Raw genomic sequence first — 20,305 nt, forward strand, 5'->3', positions numbered from 1 at the left:
AAGAATATGATTTGCAAAAACATAACATTACTGTATGTTGAAACCATTACTATAGTTGAATTTCACCTCTCTTCCCTTCTTGCACCATGGGTGCATAATCTAAATCTGATCATGAGGAAACATTAAACAGACCAAAACTGAGAGACCTTCTACAAATTAACTGACCAGGATTCAGCAACAGTTATGAAGGGTCATGAAAGCAAGGCCATGAAAGATGGAGGAACTGTCACAGATTGGAGAGGACTAAAAATACACAATAGGGGACTTCCCTGGTAGCGCAGTGGTTGAGAATCCACCTGCCAATGCAGGGGACACGGCTTCGAGCCCTGGTCCCGGAAGATCCCACATGCCGCAGAGCAACTAAGCCCGTGCACCACAACTACTGAGCCTATGCTCTAGAGCCTGCAAGCCACAACTACTGAGCCCACGTGCCACAACTACTGAAGCTCACGTGCCTAGAGCCCATGCTCCGCAACAAGAGAAGCCACTGCAATGAGAAGCCCACGCACCGCAACGAAGAGTAGCCCCCCGCTCACTGCAACTCGAGAAAGTCCATGCACAGCAACGAAGACCCAACACAGCCAAAAGTAAATAAATAAAATAAATAAATAAAATACACAGTAACTAAATGCAATATGGCTTCCTGGACAGAGAGGACATTAGAAGGAATTAAGGTAAAATTTGAATAAGATCCGTACTTTAGTAAATAGTAGCATAGCATAGTATCCCAGTTTTGATCGTTGCAAGTGATTATGAAACAATGAAGTTAATATGAAGCAAAAAATAATGAAGTTAATATGAAGCAAAACTGAGTGAAGGATGCGTGTGAACTCTCTGTACTCTTTTTGCAACTTTCCTATAACTACTTTTAAGTAAAAAGAAAAAAAAAAGATGACCCCAAAGTAGATGGCTGTGCTGTTAAACAAACAGGATTGGAGGTAGGAAACAAGAATTTGTTTTTTGGACATGTTAAATCTGAGATGTCTTTTAGACTTGGAATGAAAGAAATAGTCATGAACAAAGAAATTAGAAAATTTGTATTTATGTCCAAGTAATGTATAACATGGCTATGAAGCTTAATGAAATTTTTAAGAAGATCATTTATTGGGCTTCCCTGGTGGCGCAGATGGTTGAGAGTACGCCTGCCGATGCAGGGGACACGGGTTCGTGCCCCGGTCCGGGAAGATCCCACATGCTGCGGAGCAGCTGGGCCCGTGAGCCATGGCCGCTGAGCCTGCGCGTCCGGAGCCTGTGCTCCGCAACGGGAGGGGCCACAACAGTGAGAGGCCCGCGTGCCAGAGGAAAAAAAAAAAAAAAAGATCATTTGTTTAAAAAAAACTTGAAGGTATAACATTAATAAATTATTAATAACCTGGAACTTAAATATTTATGATTTCAACAAAACATTTCTTCATGAGAAGTATTTCTTGATGAAATACTTTCTTCACTTTGTTTCAAGGACATCTGTAGTCTCCTAGTTTTCTTCTTTCGTCAATAGTCAGTCCTCAGACTCTTATGTTCATTGCTCCTAATTTTCTGTCCTTTTAATATTTGATTACCCTAGGGCTTGTTTCTATACTCACTGCCTGGTGATTTCATCCAATCTCATAGACTTACATACTATATAAATACTGACACTTCCAAATTTCTATCAACTGCTGATTTTTCCTGTAACCTTCAGATTTATATATCCATTTTCCAACTTCACATCTCCATTTGGCTGTCTAATAGACATATCAAAGTTACTCTGTCCAAAACTACACTCCTAATCTTCCCTCACAAACCTGCATCTCAACTGATAGCATCCTACCATTTGCTCAGGTCAAAAATTTTTGAAGCAATCCTACTTTGTCTCTCTCTGTCTCTCTGTCTCTCTGTCTCTCTGTCTCTCTCTCTCTGACACACACACACACACACACACACACACACACACACACACACAGACACTCATATTCAAGCCATCAGCAAATTCTGTTGGTACTACCTTCAAAACATAACCAGGGCTTCCCTGGTGGTGCAGTGCTTGAGAGTCTGCCTGCCGATGCAGGGGACACGGGTTTGTGCCCCGGTCTGGGAAGATCCCACATGCCGCGGAGCGGCTGGGCCCGTGAGCCATGGCTGCTGAGCCTGCGCATCCGGAGCCTGTGCTCCGCAACGGGAGAGGCCACAACAGTGAGAGGCCCGCATACCGCAAAAGAAAATAATAATAATAATAATAACATAACCAGAACCTAACAAATCTCACTACGTCTACCAGTACCATGCAGGTCCAAGCCACCATCAGCTCTCACCTGGTTATCATCTCTTGACTGATTGCCCTGATTCAGCTTTTGTTCCCCTCACAGTACACTCTGAACCCAGCAACCAGACTGATTCTTTTCAAATGTGAGTTAGATTATGTCACTCTCTGCTGAAAACTCTCTAATGCTCCTCTTCTCATTAAGGGTATAAGACAAATTCCTCCCTGTTCCCCTGCACCATCTGGCCCTATTACCTCTCTATACTTACTGCCTACTACTCTCAGTCATTCCACCTCAGCCACACTGACCTCTTCATTATTTCTTGAAGGTGCCAGACATGCGTCTGCTTCAAGGACTTTTCACTCTCTACTCACTCTCTGCCGAGTGCTCTTCCCTCAACTATCTGTATAGTTCACCTCCTCACCACGGCAAAGCCTCTACTCACAATCAAAGACGACCAAACACCAGCACCATGAGTGAGAGTCAGCAAAAAACAACAAAAAACAGATTTAGGTTCCCAATAACTAGCGATTCAGAATACAGAACAGCTATGTATGGAGTATTTACAGACATAATCACAGAAACGAACATTTCATCTATTGACCAACAGTATAGGAAGCAGAAATCACTCTGGATATTTCATTCAGAAAAGAGTACTGTTTTGGTTTTTTACAGGAATTTAGTACTTAATATGTTGGAGAGGCAGAGGTTTAAGAAATGAAGCCAGACACCATCGCTAGACTTTTGGCTTTAAGGTCACACTTGGAAACTGCAACTACTCTTGCTGCTTTCACGACCCCTGCCACTGCCAAGGCCTCCCACCCTTAGGAATTTGGAGTCAGTCCGGGGAACGTGGAGCTGGCTGCTTCAACTACTAGTGGTACTAGAAGTGGCCCATCAGCTTCTACCATCACAGGAAGCATCACCTCTGTCTCCTTTCGAAAGTTTATATGAAAATGATCCCCAACCTAGAAGTCTAAAACCAGCCAAACAACCAAACAAATGTGGGGGTGGAGGGGTGGAAGACATGAAATCCACCCTCCCGTCCTCCAAAATGTATTCCCTCTGTATCTTTTTTTCAGGAAACTACTAGAAAATGTGCTTCATCAAAATGAGGGGGCAAACGAAAAGGAAGATATCAGGTAAAGAAAAAGGCAATCTAGCACAGAAAAAGAAAAGGGAGGGGAATCCCCAGGTGTGCCCCAGGTGTAGAGAGAGGGCAAGCGGTCCGGACTGCAGCAGTGTCACTTAGGAGACACGCGTAGCAAAGGCTGTCACCACTGTGCCCTCTGGACAAAGCTACTGGGACATTTACTCCATGACAAGGAGGGAATAAACCAGGAAAAATGAAAGAATGAGATTCATGTAATGGAATCCAAACTAGGAAAAGGTAAAGGAATTCCTAAGTTGTCAGCAAAGGGAAGTCCCAAAATGACAAAGAGGCAGAATGGTGCAGGCCCAGAGCATCAGTAGATAGAGGGGAACAAAGGTCTGCAGGAGGAGTAACTCCAAGAAAAAAGAATGAAGCTAGTAATAGAAGAGATTGACCTTGTACTAAGAGCTATTGGCAGGTGTGGGAACTTGGCAATAGGTACAGACAACTAAGCAAATGAAAAACAAGGCAATTATTAACCTATAAGAAAAACAAAAAGAAAGAGAGAGAACATAATCATAGTATACTACAGTACTCTGCAATGAATTATATTTATGTAAAAAATAATGTAAACTCTAGATATCAATTTAACAAAAAGGTAATTTTTTTAACCAACAGAAAACGGTGATACCAGAAACTTAAATCTTTATCTACCATGAAAGGACATCAATAGATAGTCTAAAACTAATGAATTGACAGATAGCAGTACCTGAGTATTATGCAAAATACAGATGTGGTGATGTACAAATTCTAGACAAACAGCTACAGAGTTGAAATTAGGGGAGGGGACATGGGAGCAAATACCTTAATAAAAATAAAAATTAATTTTAAGAAGATCACGCATGAAAAACAAAACTATAAAAGGACTAAAAACAATATATAGGAGAATATCTTTACAATTTTGGAGTGGGGACCACTTTCCTAGCCCAGAAACCCAAAAGGAAATGAATAATTTGATTGTACAAAGTGAAAGCCTTTTGCACATGTAAATATTTTAAAGCAAAGTTCAGTAATATTCTGAAATCGATTGTGGTAATGGTTGCACAACTCTGAATATACTAAAAACTATTGAATTGTATATTTTTAGTGGATGAATTTTATGGTATGGGGATTATATCTCAATAAAGCTGTTTTTAAAAAGACTTAGATCGTTGGGAGAAAATATTTGCAACATATACATAGGACAAGGGATTTAATACTTTATATAAAATGAGCTTCCTCCTCTAATTCTTTAGAAAAAGAAAAAATAAGAAAGTAAACAAAGGAGATGAAAAGGTAACTCACAGAAGAAGAAATTCAAAGGACCAATAAAAATATGAAAATATTAGTAATCAGAGAAACCCAAATGAATACAAAAATGAAATGACTTTTTTTTACCATATTGACAAAAAAGAGAACTATTGATAATACCCAATACTGAGGAAAATAGGGAAAAATGGCCCTCATGCACTAATGGTAGGAGCTTGAAAGTATCTACTGCCTTTCTGAAGGCAGTTGGGAAATATCCCTCAACATAGAAAATGTACATACTCTTTAACCCAACAACTCCAGTTTTAGCAATCTCTTGTATCTCCCACATATGCAAAGTTATGGATTCAAGGTTATTAATTGCAGAATTGTTTGTAATAGAAAAAATAGAAAAACTTATATGTTTACCAGTTTGTAAATAGTTAAATAAATAAAATATATAGGTGCATATATGCCATGGAATATTATGCATCTATTGAAAACCACTGAGCTAGATTCATGTGTACTGACGTAGAAAGAGTTTCACAATAAATTATTAAGAAAATAGACGGCTTCCCTGGTGGCACAGTGGTTGAGAATCCACCTGCCAATGCAGGGGACCGGGTTTCAGCACTGGTCTGGGAAGATACCACATGCCGCGGAGCAACTAAGCCCGTGCGCCACAACTACTGAGCCTGCGCTCTAGAGCCCGTGAGCCACAACTGATGAAGGCTGCACGCTTAGAGCCCGTGCTCCGCAGCGGGAGAGGCCACCACAGTGGGAAGCCCGCGCACCACGGCGAGGGGTAACCCCCGCTCGCTGCAACTAGAGAAAGCACGCGCACAGTAACGAAGACACAACTCAGCCAAAAATAAATAAAAGAAAATAAATAAATTTATTTTTTTAAAAAAGAAAATAGAGCATGTTGTAGTATACCGTGTATGGTGTGTGATCATATTTATGGTTTTTAAAAGTACAAAAAGTGTGTGTGTATGTGTGTGTGTGTGTGTGTGTGTGTGTGTGTGTGTAAAGATAGACTCCAAATGTTAACAGGGGGGACTTCAGCTTTTTACTCCATATTCTTTTATTTTTACTCTTTTAAATCACCTCTTAATAATTTGTTTCTAGTATTTTAAAGAATTTGAATTCTAAAAAGAAACGGAAGTCAGGTATCTATTCAGATCTTCTGAATCAGGCTCCAGGGGTGGAGATTGAGCATATGTATTTTTTAAAACTCAAGAGGTGATTCTGATGCATAGCAAAAATTGAGAATGTGGAAAACAGTACAGTAATTCCTCAAAACATTAAACACAGAATTTCCATATGATCCAGCAGTTCCACTTCTAGGTATACACTCCAAAGAACTGAAAGCAGGGACTCTAACAGGTATTTATACACTCGCGTTCATAGCAGCGTTATTCACAATAAGCAAAAGCTAGAAGCAACCCAAATGTTCATCAATGGATGAATGGATAAACAAAATGTGGTATAGCCACGTAATGGAATATTGTTCAGCCTTAGAAGAGAATGAAATTCTGACACATGTTACAAGTGGATGAACCATTATGAAAACATAATGCTAAGTGAAATAAGACAAACACAAAAGGACAGGTATTGTGTGATTCTATGTATGTGAGATACCTGGAGAAGTCAAATTCATATAGAAGCAGAAAGTAGATTGTTGATTGCTGGAGGCTCAGGGGAGGGGAACGTGGGGAGTTATTGTTGAATGTGTACAGAGTTTCAGTTTGGGAAGGTGACCGAATGCTGGAGATGGATGACGGTGATGGTGGCACAACAATGCGAATGCACTTAAGGTCACTGAGCTGTACATTTAAAAATGGTGAAAATGGTAAATTTCATGTTACATATATTTTACTACAATAAAAATGTTTTTAAAGACTTGAGAAAAACTACTTTTTCACTTCTTGTTGTGTGATGCATCTCCATTTATTTCTGAAACTTCAACTATTGTCTATATACTGATAGTGCACACATCTATACCTTCAGAAAAAAATCTTTCCTCAAACTTTAGTCTCAAATATTACCTGGTCATCGGATATCTCATACCTCAAACTCAAAATGTTTGAAACACCATCTTCTTTCCAAAGTCTTCTGTATTCTGTTTTACCCAGTTGCCCAAATCAGAATTCTGGGTCACCATTAGCTCCTTCTTCTCCTAAACTCAGTCTCAACATCCAATTGATTATTGCGGCCTGTCGATATTATCTTCTAACTAGTTCTTTTTCTTTTTTCTTTTTTTTTTTTTTTTGGCTGCGTTGGGTCTTCGCGGCTGCGCGCGGTCTTTCTCTAGTTGAAGCAAGTGGGGGCTACTCTTCGTTGTGGTGCTCGGGCTTCTCATTGAGGTGGCCTCTCCTGTTGCAGAGCACAGGCTCCAGGCTCATGGGCTTCAGTAGTTGTGGCACGTGGGCTCAGTAGTTGTGGCTCGCAGGCTCTAGCGCACAGGCTCAGTAGTTGTGGCGCACGGGCCCAGTTGCTCCGCAGCATGTGGGATCTTCCCGGACCACGGCTCGAAGCCGTGTCCCCTGCATTGGCAGGCGGATTCTTAACCACTGCGCCACCAGGGAAGCCCTTCTAACTAGTTATTGAACTTGTCTCTTTCTCGCCACCTACACTACTACTACCTTTGTTCAAGCCAAATCATTTTTCACTCAGGTTAACAGAAGAGCCTCTTAACCAATCTCCCTGCCCCCAGGATTACCCACTCCCTGCCAGAGTGATTCTCCTAGAGTGCAGATCTGATCAGGGCACTCTTCTGTGGCAGAGGATGCCAGCTAAACACCAAAATGTGTGCTCTCCCTTCCACAGCATTGAATATAGAGTAGAGAATAGAGTGTCCAGCCGGCCTTTCCTCTACAGGTGGCCACAAATCTATAAGATTTATGAATACTGTGACATCTTCAGTTTTAAATTCCAGCCTCCAGCAAAGTGCTTGATCCATAGGAGATAGATAGATTTGTTGAATGAATAGATGAGTGATTAAATGATGAATTCTGGCCTCTAATATCTTGGTCTCAAAACGCTCATCTATAAAATGAAGGGCTGACGTAGATGATCTCTAAAGACCCTTCCAGCAGTAAAATTCTGTCATTTGTACAAAGCATTATGAAGTGATGTTTTGAATGTAGAATTCCTAGAGTGTGTATATCTGTCCCACTTAACCTGGTACTTGGCAGACGTTATTTATATTCTTAGACATTTTATGGTTTTTATTATGTTATTTCCTTGACTAAACTGTATACTCTTTGAGGGCAGGGACATATATATAGTTCTCTCCTAGGACCTAAGATGGGTCATTTTATGAGTAAAATATTGAATAAATATTTGATAATTGTTTAGGAAAGATGATGCCCTATCCTGATTCACTAAGTCATGATAAATACTTCATGAATTCATAGTCTGTTTTCATAAATATTTAGAAATTTTTAATCTCAGTATTAAGTCATTGTCATCATAAAATTTCTTCATATGTGTTTTTTCTTTCATTCTTTTTTTTTTATTATTATTCTATACCGGTCAGAGTGTTTCATTTAAAAAAACAAAATGAAGCAAAAAGTCCTTTAATCAGAAATTCTGATTAAATTCAGTATTAACTCAAGTTCTCAGAAATCAATCGAGGAAAGCCAACAGGTGCATCAGAGAAAAGCTGGCAGCTGTTGACAGTTCTTTGGTGGAAAAGTAAGCTGCATACTTATACGAGCTGCCCTAATGATCATCAAGCCCAAGTTACGTTGTCCAAATACAGGTTTCAAGATACACTAAAGAAACCATACAGACACCCCCACCAGTATAAAACTTTGACAATGAAGTTGAAGGATGTAGGAAAGTCAAGTATGACCACACACGTGACTAATTTATAAAATAAGACTGTCAATCCTAGAAAACTAAAATGGGGAGACCTCAGAAACAGTAACAAACATAAAACGAGGGCTAATAGCAAATGAAACAACCCCAAACATTTTCCTAATGACTAAGCTACAAAATGACAGTTTAGGAGACTATTAACATGTAGTTTTTCTTCTGGCTATCAATCAATACATATATTAAATTAGGGTAATTTTTTTTCCACTCAATTACCATCATTTCTTTCTTTTTACCTTTTCCCTAATTTTCTCTTGCAACATTTTTCCTTTGGCTTGACCAGTTGAACTCAAGAGGTTCGGAACCTAAAGTGAGCATCAACTCATTATTGGAATAGCACTTGGGAAATGCAATTGTAGAAAAGACAAATTTGTGCAGCGTTGGTGGTCTAGTGAGCATAGCTGTCCTCCTAAAAAAGACAAATTTTAGCCGAAGTGGCTTGACAAAGTTAGGCAGCCATTCTCAATGTGGCAGTGTCCCCCTGTTAATCAGTAGGTTAATGGCTTCTCTTGGCTGGATCGCATGATCCTGCTCGATAGCGGCATGCTCCCTGGTGGATAACTGCAGAACTATGTGTGCAAATATCCACCCATTTAAGCTTACAAATAAATACAAAGCATTGTTTTAAACCATTTAAGTAGAATAAATATTGCACTTCTATCGGCCTGGTTTTCCTTGTGAACTAGCTTGGAGTGCTGTGCATGACACAGAAGACACAATAGTTAATTACTTGCTATTCCAAGCTCCTTACACTTCACTACTTCCCGCTCTTCAAGGCTCAGCACTTTTTTCGCAGAAGTAATGGTATTCCTCATTAGCATTGCCACTGTCATGGGACAAACACCCCCCAGGGACTGGAGTGATGTAACCGGCTTTCTTCCTGACTCCTTCAAAATCCACATCTCCAACCAACTTGGGTTTAGCAGTTATGGGATCTTGAATTCTATTTATTCCCACATCAATGACAGCTGCTCCTTCCTTAATCATATTGGCTGTGATCAGATTTGGAATGCCTGCAGCGGAGACGACAATATCTGCAAGAGCTGTATGTTTCTTCAGCTGCTCCTTGGGAGCGTATGGATGAGAAATTATGACAGCGGCATCACCTCCAGGATGTTTGTGTGCCCCTCCGGTGTGTAGTAACACTGCAATGGGCACTCCAACATTTTTTAACCGTCCATCCACACCCACATTCTTCCCTAGTGTTGGAATGCCAGTTTGCTTAATTATTTCCTACATACCCCATGGAGTAGCTGGTAACATGGAATTCTGGTCCAAACACATTCGCCCTATGTTAATTACATGAAAGCCATCACCATCTTTGTCTGGAGAAACAGCATTGCAGATCTTTCTCTCATCAATGTGCTCTGGAAGAGGCAGCTGAACGAGGAGGCCATCTACATTATCATCATTATTTAGTTTATTGATTAAATTCAACAGTTCTTCCTCTGAAATTGAAGCTGGTTTCACAATTGTCTCACGGTTGATTCCCACATCGGCAGCTACTCTGGTTTTGTGGAGGACAGAGGAGTGACTTGCGGGATTCTCGCCAACCAAAACCGCGCTCAGGTGTGGTCCTTTGTTGCCTGACACCACCCACACTTCCAGCTCCTGCTGCACTTCCTGCTTGATCTGCTTGGCAAGTTTCCTTCCAGCATTGACAACAGCTTCATTTTGGACTGCTGATTGCTGGAAGTGGCGATGGTGGAGGCAACAGCTCTGTGCTGGGCTGGAGCAGCAGGGTGGCCAAAGTGGATACAAGAGACGCTGCAGCCATGGCCAGTGCCCTCTCTTTCATTCTTTAAAAAAAGAAAAAGAAAAAAAGCCAAGACATTGAAGCAACCTAAGTGCCCCATCAACAGATGAATGGATAAAGAAGATGTGATATATATATTCCATTATATATATAATGTATATATTACATACTATGTATATAGTATGTATAATATATATAATAATATATACTATAATATATATATAATGGAATATTACTCAGCCATAAAAAAAGAATGAAACCCTACCATTTGCAGAAACATAGACGGACCTAGGGATTATCATGCTAAGTAAAGTAAGTCAGAAAGAGAAAGACAAATACCATATGATATCACTTATTTGTGGAATCTAAAATATGACACAAATGAACTTATTTACAAAACAGAAACAGACTCACAGACATAGAAAACAAACCTATGGTTACCAAATGGAAAGGGGAAGGGGTGGGATAAATTAGGAGTAAGGGATTAACAGATGCATACCACTGTATATAAAATAGATAAACAACAAAGATTTACTTTTTAGCACAGGAAACTATACTCAATATCTTGTAATAATCTATAATGGAAAAGAATTTGAAGCTGTACACCTGAAACTAACACAATATTGTAAATAAACTATAGTTAAATAAAAATAAATTTTAAAAAATACTCAGTACGCATTTCAAAACTTCCCTTTGTCAATAAATTTTTTTTAATTAAAAGACTTTTATTGAGCAATTATAGCTTCCATACACTCCATCACTCCCTCCCCACACATTTCCCCTATTTTTAACATCTTGCATTAGTGTGGTATATTTGTTATAATTGGTAAGCCAATATTGATATATTACTAACTAAAGTTCATAGTTTACATTAGGGTTCACTCTTTTTTTTAAATTAATTAGTTTATTTATTTATTTATTTTGGCTGCGTTGGGTCTTCGTTGCTGCACGTGGGCTATCTCTAGTTGTGTCGAGCGGGGTTACTCTTCCTTGCAGTGCACGGTCTTCTCATTGTGGTGGCTTCTCTTGTTGTGGAGCACAGGCTCTAGGCACATGGGCTTAGCTGTGGCATGCAGGCTCAGTAGTTGTGGCTCACGGACTCTAGAGCTCAGGCTCAGTAGTTGTGGCACATGGGCTTAGTTCCTCCATGGTGTGAGGGATCTTCCTGAACCAGGGCTCGAACCCATGTCCCTTGCATTGGCAGGTGGATTTTTAACCATTGTGCCACCAGGGAAGTACAGTATCCTAGAAAATATTCCTTTCACTACCCTAAAAATCCCCTGTGATCCACTTATTCATCCCTTCCTCTCCCCAGTATTTGGGGACCACTGATCTTTTTACAGCTTAACATATATTATAGTTTGAATCATACAGTATGTAGCTTTTTCAGATTGGTTTCTTTCACTTAGTAATGTACATTTAAGGCTCCTCCATGTCTTTTCCTGGCTTAATACCTCATTTCTTCTTATCACTGAATAATATTCCATTGTATGGATATTACACATCTTTGTTTATCCACTCACCTATTAAATGACATGTTGGTTGCTTCCAAGTTTTGGCAATTATGAATAAAGCTTCTACACACATTCACGTGCAGGTTTTTGTGTGGACATAAATTTTCAGTTCATTTGGGGAAATACCAAGGAGTATGATTGCTGGATAGTGTGATAAGAGTATGTTTTGTAAGAAACTTATAAGTAGTTTTGTAAGAAATTTCCAAGCCGCCTTCCAAATCGTCCATAAGTTTTTGCATTCCCACCAACAATAAATAAGAGTTTCTGTTGCTCCACAACCTTGCCAGCATTTGGTATTGTCAGTGTTTTGGATTTTGACCATTCTAATAGGTATGTACCAGTATCTCATTGTTTTAATTTGCAATTCCCTAATGACATATAATGCAGAGTATCTTTTCATATACTTATTTGCCATCTGTATATTTTCTTTGCTGAGATGTTTGTTCAGGTTTTCTGCATCTTTTTAATTGGATTTTTTTATTATTGTTTTTGTTGAGTTTTAGCATTCTTTGTACATTTTGGATACTAGTGCTCTATTGATGTTTATCTGTTTTGCACAGATTTTCTCCTAATGTGTGGATAATTTTTCATTCTCTTAACAATGTCTTTTGCAGAACAGAAGCTTTTGGTTTTTTGGGTTTTTGTTTGTTTTGTTTTGTTTTGTTTTAAATGAAAATTTAACTTGTCAATTTTTATCTTTGTTGGGTCATGTTTTTGGTGTTATATCTAACAAGTCATTGTCAAACCCAAGGTCTCCTAGATTTTCTTCTATGTTATCTTCTAGAAGTTTTACAGTTTTTCACTTTATATTTAGGTCTGTGATTCACTTTGAGTTAATTTTTGTGAAGTGTGTAAGGTCTTTAACTAGATTCACTTTTTTGCAAGTGGGTGTCCAGTTGTTCCAGCAACACTTGTTGAAAAGGGTATCCTTACTCCATTGAATTTCTTTTGCTCCTCTGTCAAAGATCAACTGACCATATTTATGGGGGTGTATTTCTGGGCTCTCTATTTTGTACCATTTCTCTGTGTATCTTTTGTTAATATCACACTGTCTTGATTGCTGTAGCTTAAGAGAAAGTCTTTTTTTAAAAAAATATTTATTTATTTATTTTGGCTGTGCCAGGTCTTAGTTGTAGTACACAGGATCCTCGTTGTGGCATGTGGGACCTTTAGCTGTGGCATGCAAACTCTTAGTTGTGGCAGGCATGTGGGAACTAGTTCTCTGACCAGGGATCAAATTCGGGCCCCCTGCATTGGCAGCGCAGAGTCTTACTCACTGGACCACCAGGGAAATCCCTAGAGAAAGTCTTAAAGTCAAGTATCATCAGTCCCTGGATTGTCCTTCAATAATATGTTGGCTATTCTGGGCCTTTTGCCTTTCTATATAAACTTTAGGATCAATTTGTCAATATCCATAAAAATAACTGGCTGGGATTTTTAGGGATTGCATTGAATCTATAGATCAAGTTACAGAGAACTCACATCTTGATAATATTTAATTTTCCTATCCATGTACATGGAATCTCTCTCCATTTATTTAGATCTTTCTGATTTCTTTCATCAGAGTTTTGTAATTTTCCTCATATAGATCTTGCACATATTTTGTTAGATTTATACCTAAGTATTTAACTTTATTTGGTGCTAATGTAAATGGTATTATCTTTTTAATTTCAAATTCCAATTGTCCACTGCTGGTAAATAAGAAAACAATTGATTTTTGTATATTAAATTGTACTTTACAACCTTGATATAGTTGCTCACTAGTTCCAGAATTTTTTTTTTTTTTAGTTAACTCTTTGGGATTTCTTACATTGACAATGATCATCATCTATAAAGACAGTCTTATTTCTTGCTTCCCGATCTATAAAAATAATAATTTTTATTTCCTTTTCTTGTCTTATTACATTAGCTAGGACTTCTGGTATGACGTTGAACAAAAGTGGTGAGAGTAGAAATCCTTGCCTTGTTCCTAATCTTAGCAGGAAACTATCTAATTTCTCATCAATAAAGTTTTATATCTAATATTGACTTTTTATGTTCATTTTTGTTATTAAAAGTAAAAATTTTTAATATATAAAATAAAGGAAATAATTATAACCTATTTTTCACCATCCAAACACAATATGGTAAAATGTGGGTATTTTCTTATAATTCTATGTATTGGTTATAGCTTTTATTACATCATTATAATCATACTATTATTCAATTTATTATCTGGATTTTTTCAGTTAGTTTTTTATCTTCAACATTTTAATGTTACTATATATTCTTTGAAAATGTTAATGACTCTACAACATTTCACCAAATGAATATTTCATGCTTTAGGTAATTATTCTCTTATGAATAAATCCTTAAATTATTTTTAATTTCCTTCTGTCATAAATAATGCTGCTATAAAAATATTTGCACATATAGCATTTTATATATTTGTAATAACTTATTATGATACATTTCTGAAGTTATTAGATTAAAAGGTATGACAAAAATCTAAGGTTCATGATATATTGAAAAATTGCTTTCCATGAATATTGTACAAATTTATATTCTAAGCAGCAATGTCCTACAATCTCATCAACACTGATTTTCATTACTTATATTTATTTTTGCTAATTTTATAAAAGAAAATATTATATAGTTTTTTTGTATGTGTTTTTTTTTTTGTTGTTGTTTTTATTTTTGGCTGTGTTGGGTCTTCATTGCTGCATGCAGGCTTTCTCTAGTTGCGGCAAGTGGGGGCTACTCTTTGTTGCAGTGCGCGGGCTTCTCATTGCAGTGGCTTCTCTCATTGTGGAGCACGGGCTCTAGGCACGCGGGCTTCAGTAGTTGCGGCACGCAGGCTCAGTAGTTGTGGCTCACGGGCTCTAGAACACAGGCTCAGTAATGGTGGGATACGAGCTTAGTTGCTCCACGGCATGTGGGATCTTCCCGGGCCATGGATCAAACCCGTGTCCCCTGCATTGGCAGATGGATTCTCAACCACTGCGCCACTGGGGAAGCCCCTGTATGTGTTTTTAATTATTGGTCATTTAAATTTTTTTCATTAGCTACACAGTCCTCTTTGTATATTTTTCATTCATGTTGTTTGCCCATTTATTTGATTTAGAGTATTTTTCTTACTGATTTGCAATGAAATACTTATATAACAAAAAGTTGGCCATTTTCTTTCTATATCTGCTCATTTTTCAAGTTTGTTATTAGTCTTCCAATTTTTATTTTTTCAAATATTTTAATTATAAATTATATGAGATCATATATACATAAGATCATACAAAATATATATTTATATAATTTCATATTTATTTCTGTTTTATTCTAGAGTTCGGTGGCTCTCTCTTACTCTCTCTCTCTCTCTCTCTCTCTCTCTCTCTCTCTATATATATATATATATTTTTTTTTTTTTTCTGGCTGTGCCACATGGCTTGTGGGATCTTATTTCCCCATCCAGGGATTGAACCTGGGCCCTCAGCCGTGAAAGTAGAGTCCTAACCACTGGACTGCCAAGGAATTCCCTATATATATATACTTTTTTTTAATTGTGGTAAAATACACATTACATAAAATTTACCATCTTAAATGTCTGTGGCTATATATTTTTGAAATAAATATATTTATGAGGGTTCAAATTATTACATTAAATTTTTTTATTTTTAATAATCATTTCATAATATATACATATATATCAAATCATTATGTTGTATACCTTAAACTAAAACGATGTTATACGTCAATTAAATCTCAATAAACCTAGAATTTTTTTTTTTTTTGGCGCGCCACACAGCATGCGGGATCTTAGTCCCCCGAGCAGGGATCAAATCTGCACCCCCTGCAGTGGATGTGTGGAGTCTTAGCCACTGGACCACCAGGGAAGTCCCAAACCTGGAAAATTTTTATTTTAAAATAGGGAATTGGGCTTCCCTGGTGGCGCAGTGGTTGAGGGTCCGCCTGCCGATGCAGGGGACACGGGTTCGTGCCCCGGTCCGGGAGGATCCCACATGCCGCGGAGTGGCTGGGCCCGTGAGCCATGGCCGCTGAGCCTGCGCGTCCGGAGCCTGTGCTCCGCAACGGGAGAGGCCACAGCAGTGAGAGGCCTGCGTAGCACAAAAAAAAAAAAAAAAAAAAAACAAATAAAATAGGGAATTAACTGCATCAACTCCATTCACTTAACAGACAGTGATTAAGCATTTACTCTGATAAGCGATGATAAAATTTTAGATAAGAGATATTCTTACAGTCTAGTAAGGGAGACAAAGAATTCCCGGATTATGTGATAAATACAGTGATAGAGGTATACATAGTATACCATAGGTACATTCCTTCATTCAACAAATACTTTAGGCCCCAGTTATTCAACAGGGAACCAAACAGTAACGGTCCATATTTTTAAAAGAGAGAGAGATGACAGTCAAACAGAGGATACAAATAAATGTATTGTATGTTAAGTGTCAAAACAGCAAAAGCATGGGCTGCCATGGGGACACAGAGAATATCCATCTAAATCATATCAAACTGGCTTTTTTCACTCCCTGGCTGCCTGAGGATCAACTGCCAGCATGAATGACACTGTAACTATCTGGACCAGGAAGTTCATAACCAAATGACTACTTCAGCAGAAACAACTGGTCAATGACGTCCTTCTTCCTGGGAACACAACAGTACCTAAGACAGAAATTCGAGAAAAACTAACTAAAATGTACAAGGCCACACCAGATGTCATCTTTGTATTTGGATTCAGAACCTATTTTGGTGGTAACAAGACAGCTGATTTACAGTTCCTTAGATTACACCCCAAAAAATGAACGCAGACATAGACTTGCAAGACGTGGCCTGTATAAGAAGAAGCATACCTCAAGCAAAAGGAATGCAAGAACAGAATGAAGAAAAGTCAGGAGACTGTAAGGCCAATGTTAACACTGGCATAATGAGAGCTGGAGATTGGACACAGGTGGAGTAGATTCTGCAGTGACTTTATTTGCAGCGATTGTGAAGATTTTTCACAAGAGGATTGATAAACTAAAAAAAATTTTTAATCTAAATTTTAAAATAAATAAAATCAAACTGGGGAGTCAAAAAGGCTTTCCAGAAGAGGTACTGAAGTTTTGAAAAACAGGTAGACATGAGCTAGTTGAAGGGGAGAGAACACATCCTATGCAGAGAGCAGAGAGCACACGTACCAAGGCACAGGGACTGATCAATGTGTGCACAGCTATTTAGAAGTTATTTGTTATGGCTGCAGGGAAGGGGGTTACTTGTGGTTAACGGATGAGAAATGAAGCTAAAAATGTAGGCAGGAGCCAGAACTTAGTGTCTCTTATGCTAAATCCTAGCATCACTTCCTGAATAATCCTTACCTTTCACATAAAAATAAGTAATGTTCACTGAGCACTTACTATGTATGTGTCAGTATCTGCTAGAAGTGCTTTACATGTATTAACTCATTTAATCCTCACAATAATTCAGGCAGTTGATACTATTATTATGCCTTATCTTACATGAGAGGAAACTGAGGAGCAGAAAGGTGAAAGAACTTGTCCCCAGTCACATAGCTGTATGACTGGCAGTCTAATTCCAGGGGCCAAACTATTAAGCACTCTGCCTCTCATTAGTATGCGATGCTTCAAATATTTAAAACTTTAACTATTTTCAAGGTTATTTGGAGGCTATAGATTCTGTAATATTTCTTTTTATTTATTCTTTTTGCGGACAATGCTCTTTAAATTGTTTTTTAATGTTTTTATATCTGAAGGTAGTAAACAGCTTCACTATTTTCTTTTTCAGTTTTTTTTTAATGATTGCCTATTTATTCTTTAAGTGAACCCCCACAATAACTTTGTTGAACTAAAATTTGGGATTAGAGGACTTTGGTTAAAAGTGCATTAAATGTATAAATTAAATTGGAAATGACTCAATGCTTCCACCCAAACAATTATTCAATGTTTCAGTGTTATATATTTTTTCATTCATCTTTTTTTAATTTATAAAGACACTTTTATAATTTTCTTAAAATAGATAGCATTTAATAAGATTATTCTTAGATGTGTTGTAATTTTCGTGGAAGTGTAATATCTTATGTTTTTTAATTCTTTATTTGGGGCATATAGGAATACTATTTATTTGTCCATAAGATTGTTTTTCCTGAAATGTGAAAAATAAAATTACCACTCAAAAACTATAAAAATAGAAAAGATATACACTTTACTCAATAATGTCCAAAACATTCAGAAAAGATTTGGATCCATATGAAAGGCTACAAAGAAACTATGGCATTTTATTCACTGTTAATGTGTGTTTGTTACACATTGGAACTATTGTCACATGCATTTCCATCTAATTTTTCCAATAATAAGAGAGAAGGTGACGTGTTGGTGAGTGTAATAGAGCCCCCTCCCTCAAATTACGTTGCTCTCCATGACCCATCCTAAGTCTCACAGTTCAAGCTAATCATTGACAGAGCTTTACAATCACAAGCTTTTTTACTGAAGCGTTGATAAGACAGTCGAGAAGCTAGTGGCAAATGAAGCCAGGCTGTGCGGCATGATCTCCAGGGAATGAATGGATTTTCTTCAGCACCGATGAAAGAAACATACGCTATAGGAAAACAATGTCCAGCGGGGGACTGCAAAGATCTGTCATCCTGTCAGCATTTATTCTCCTTCGAGCTGTTACTGGATTCTCTGGAGACGGAAGAGCTATATGGTCTAAAAATCCTAATTTTAGTCCGGTAAATGAAAGTCAGCTGTTTCTCTATGACACTTTTCCTAAAAACTTTTTCTGGGGTGCTGGGACTGGAGCATTTCAAGTGGAAGGGAATTGGAAGACAGACGGAAAAGGACCCTCTATATGGGATCATTTCATCCATACACACCTTAAAAATGTCAATGGCACAAATAGTTCCAGTGACAGTTACATTTTTCTGGAAAAAGACTTATCAGCCCTGGATTTTTTAGGCGTTTCTTTTTATCAATTTTCAATTTCCTGGCCAAGGCTTTTCCCCAATGGAACAGTATCAGCTGCTAACGCAAAAGGTCTCCAGTACTATAATACTCTTCTCAATGCTCTGGTACTTAGAAACGTTGAACCTATAGTTACTTTATACCACTGGGATTTGCCTTTGGCGCTGCAAGAAAAATATGGGGGGTGGAAAAATGAAACCATAATAGATATCTTCAATGACTATGCCACATACTGCTTCCAGACGTTTGGGGACCGAGTCAAATATTGGATTACAATTCACAACCCATATCTAGTCGCTTGGCATGGGTATGGGACAGGTATCCATGCCCCTGGAGAGAAGGGAAATTTAGCAGCTGTCTACACCGTGGGACACAACCTGATCAAGGTACTGTACAGCTGACTTATTATAGCTTCAGAGGATAAAGAGCAGGAGTTTAAAAGAAACTCTAAGAAATGTATCTTCTATTTAAATAACTCTTTTTACTGAAATCAACTCAATTAATTTTAGTCTAATTCACAAGTTCTATCCTCAAATTTCATTCTTAGTGTATGTCTTATCTATCTAAGCTATTATTAATATATTAATCCAATTATTTTCCTTAAATATTGCACTTTTTAAATTAACTATTTTTAAATCTACTGTTATACATCAGAGCATGAGAATGTGAGTTTACTTTCATTCTGTGGAAAACCAGTCCTCTATAAATTTAATTGTTGAAACCCTTTTCTGACCACATGCAACAATTTCAGAATTTTATATTAAGGCATGACCATTTCAAATATGTATTTGTTGTTAGTCTTGCTATTCTTAGTGATATTTAGAAATAGTACGCTAAATAAATGTTAGCTAACTGATGATACATATTAAATGCAGGAATTGAAATAAATGTATTTCACAGTTGGTTTTATTTGTATTACATGGCAGAAAAGATGAGATTATTTGTTCTAGGAGCTAAAATTAAACTAGTACCATAAAAACTGGGAAGAATATGCTTTAAGTGTTTTAAAGGAGCATATTTCAAAAGCTAGAGTTTATGCTGGGAAATGCTAACATGATTAAAACAATAGTGAAAATGTAAGCAAAATAATAGCTAATATTTATTGAGTGCTTACTATTTACCACAGATGACATTAAGCATATTACATGCATTATCACATTTAATCCTCATGATAACCTTATGAACTGGGTCCTATTATTATCCCCATTTTAAAGATGAGCAAACTGAAGCTTAGTGAGATTAAATAACTTGCCCAAGTTTACAGAGTAAAATGAGCTGTGGTCAACATGGAATTTATAAATTACAACATTAGTAAACATTGGATGCCTCTATTAAGAATATTTTTAAAAGAGCAATCTTTCAGGAATTTTCAAGAGATTTCATCTCACATTGAGGCTAATATCTAGAATCAGACTTCACTTTTTGAGCTAAATAGTTTGCTTGGGAAAAATAAATTACCCTGGACACCTGCTACCTTTTGAAAATGAAAAAAGCTTTACTAGTAGGGTTTCATAATGTGCTACGAGACGTAATTTGATTTTTTAATAATCAAATGTTAAATATATAGAAACAGAAAAATGTAT

The 20,305-nt window shown here is 37.5% G+C and overlaps 1 protein-coding gene and 1 pseudogene across 1 annotated transcript in view; one reads left to right on the forward strand and one right to left on the reverse strand.

Moving 5' to 3' along the window:
• Positions 1-9,224: 9,224 nt before the first annotated feature.
• Positions 9,225-10,279, reverse strand: LOC115865916 (bifunctional methylenetetrahydrofolate dehydrogenase/cyclohydrolase, mitochondrial pseudogene; annotated as a pseudogene).
• An 8,004-nt stretch (positions 10,280-18,283) lies between these two features.
• The window catches only part of KLB (klotho beta), a 34,715-nt gene continuing 32,693 nt past the window's right edge, over positions 18,284-20,305 (forward strand). The window contains 1 exon segment of the mRNA XM_030881070.2: positions 18,284-19,108. Within this exon segment, the coding sequence (XP_030736930.1) occupies positions 18,284-19,108 (825 nt within the window).

Source organism: Globicephala melas, chromosome 5 (genome assembly GCF_963455315.2).
Source record: "Globicephala melas chromosome 5, mGloMel1.2, whole genome shotgun sequence".
Lineage (NCBI taxonomy): Eukaryota > Metazoa > Chordata > Mammalia > Artiodactyla > Delphinidae > Globicephala > Globicephala melas.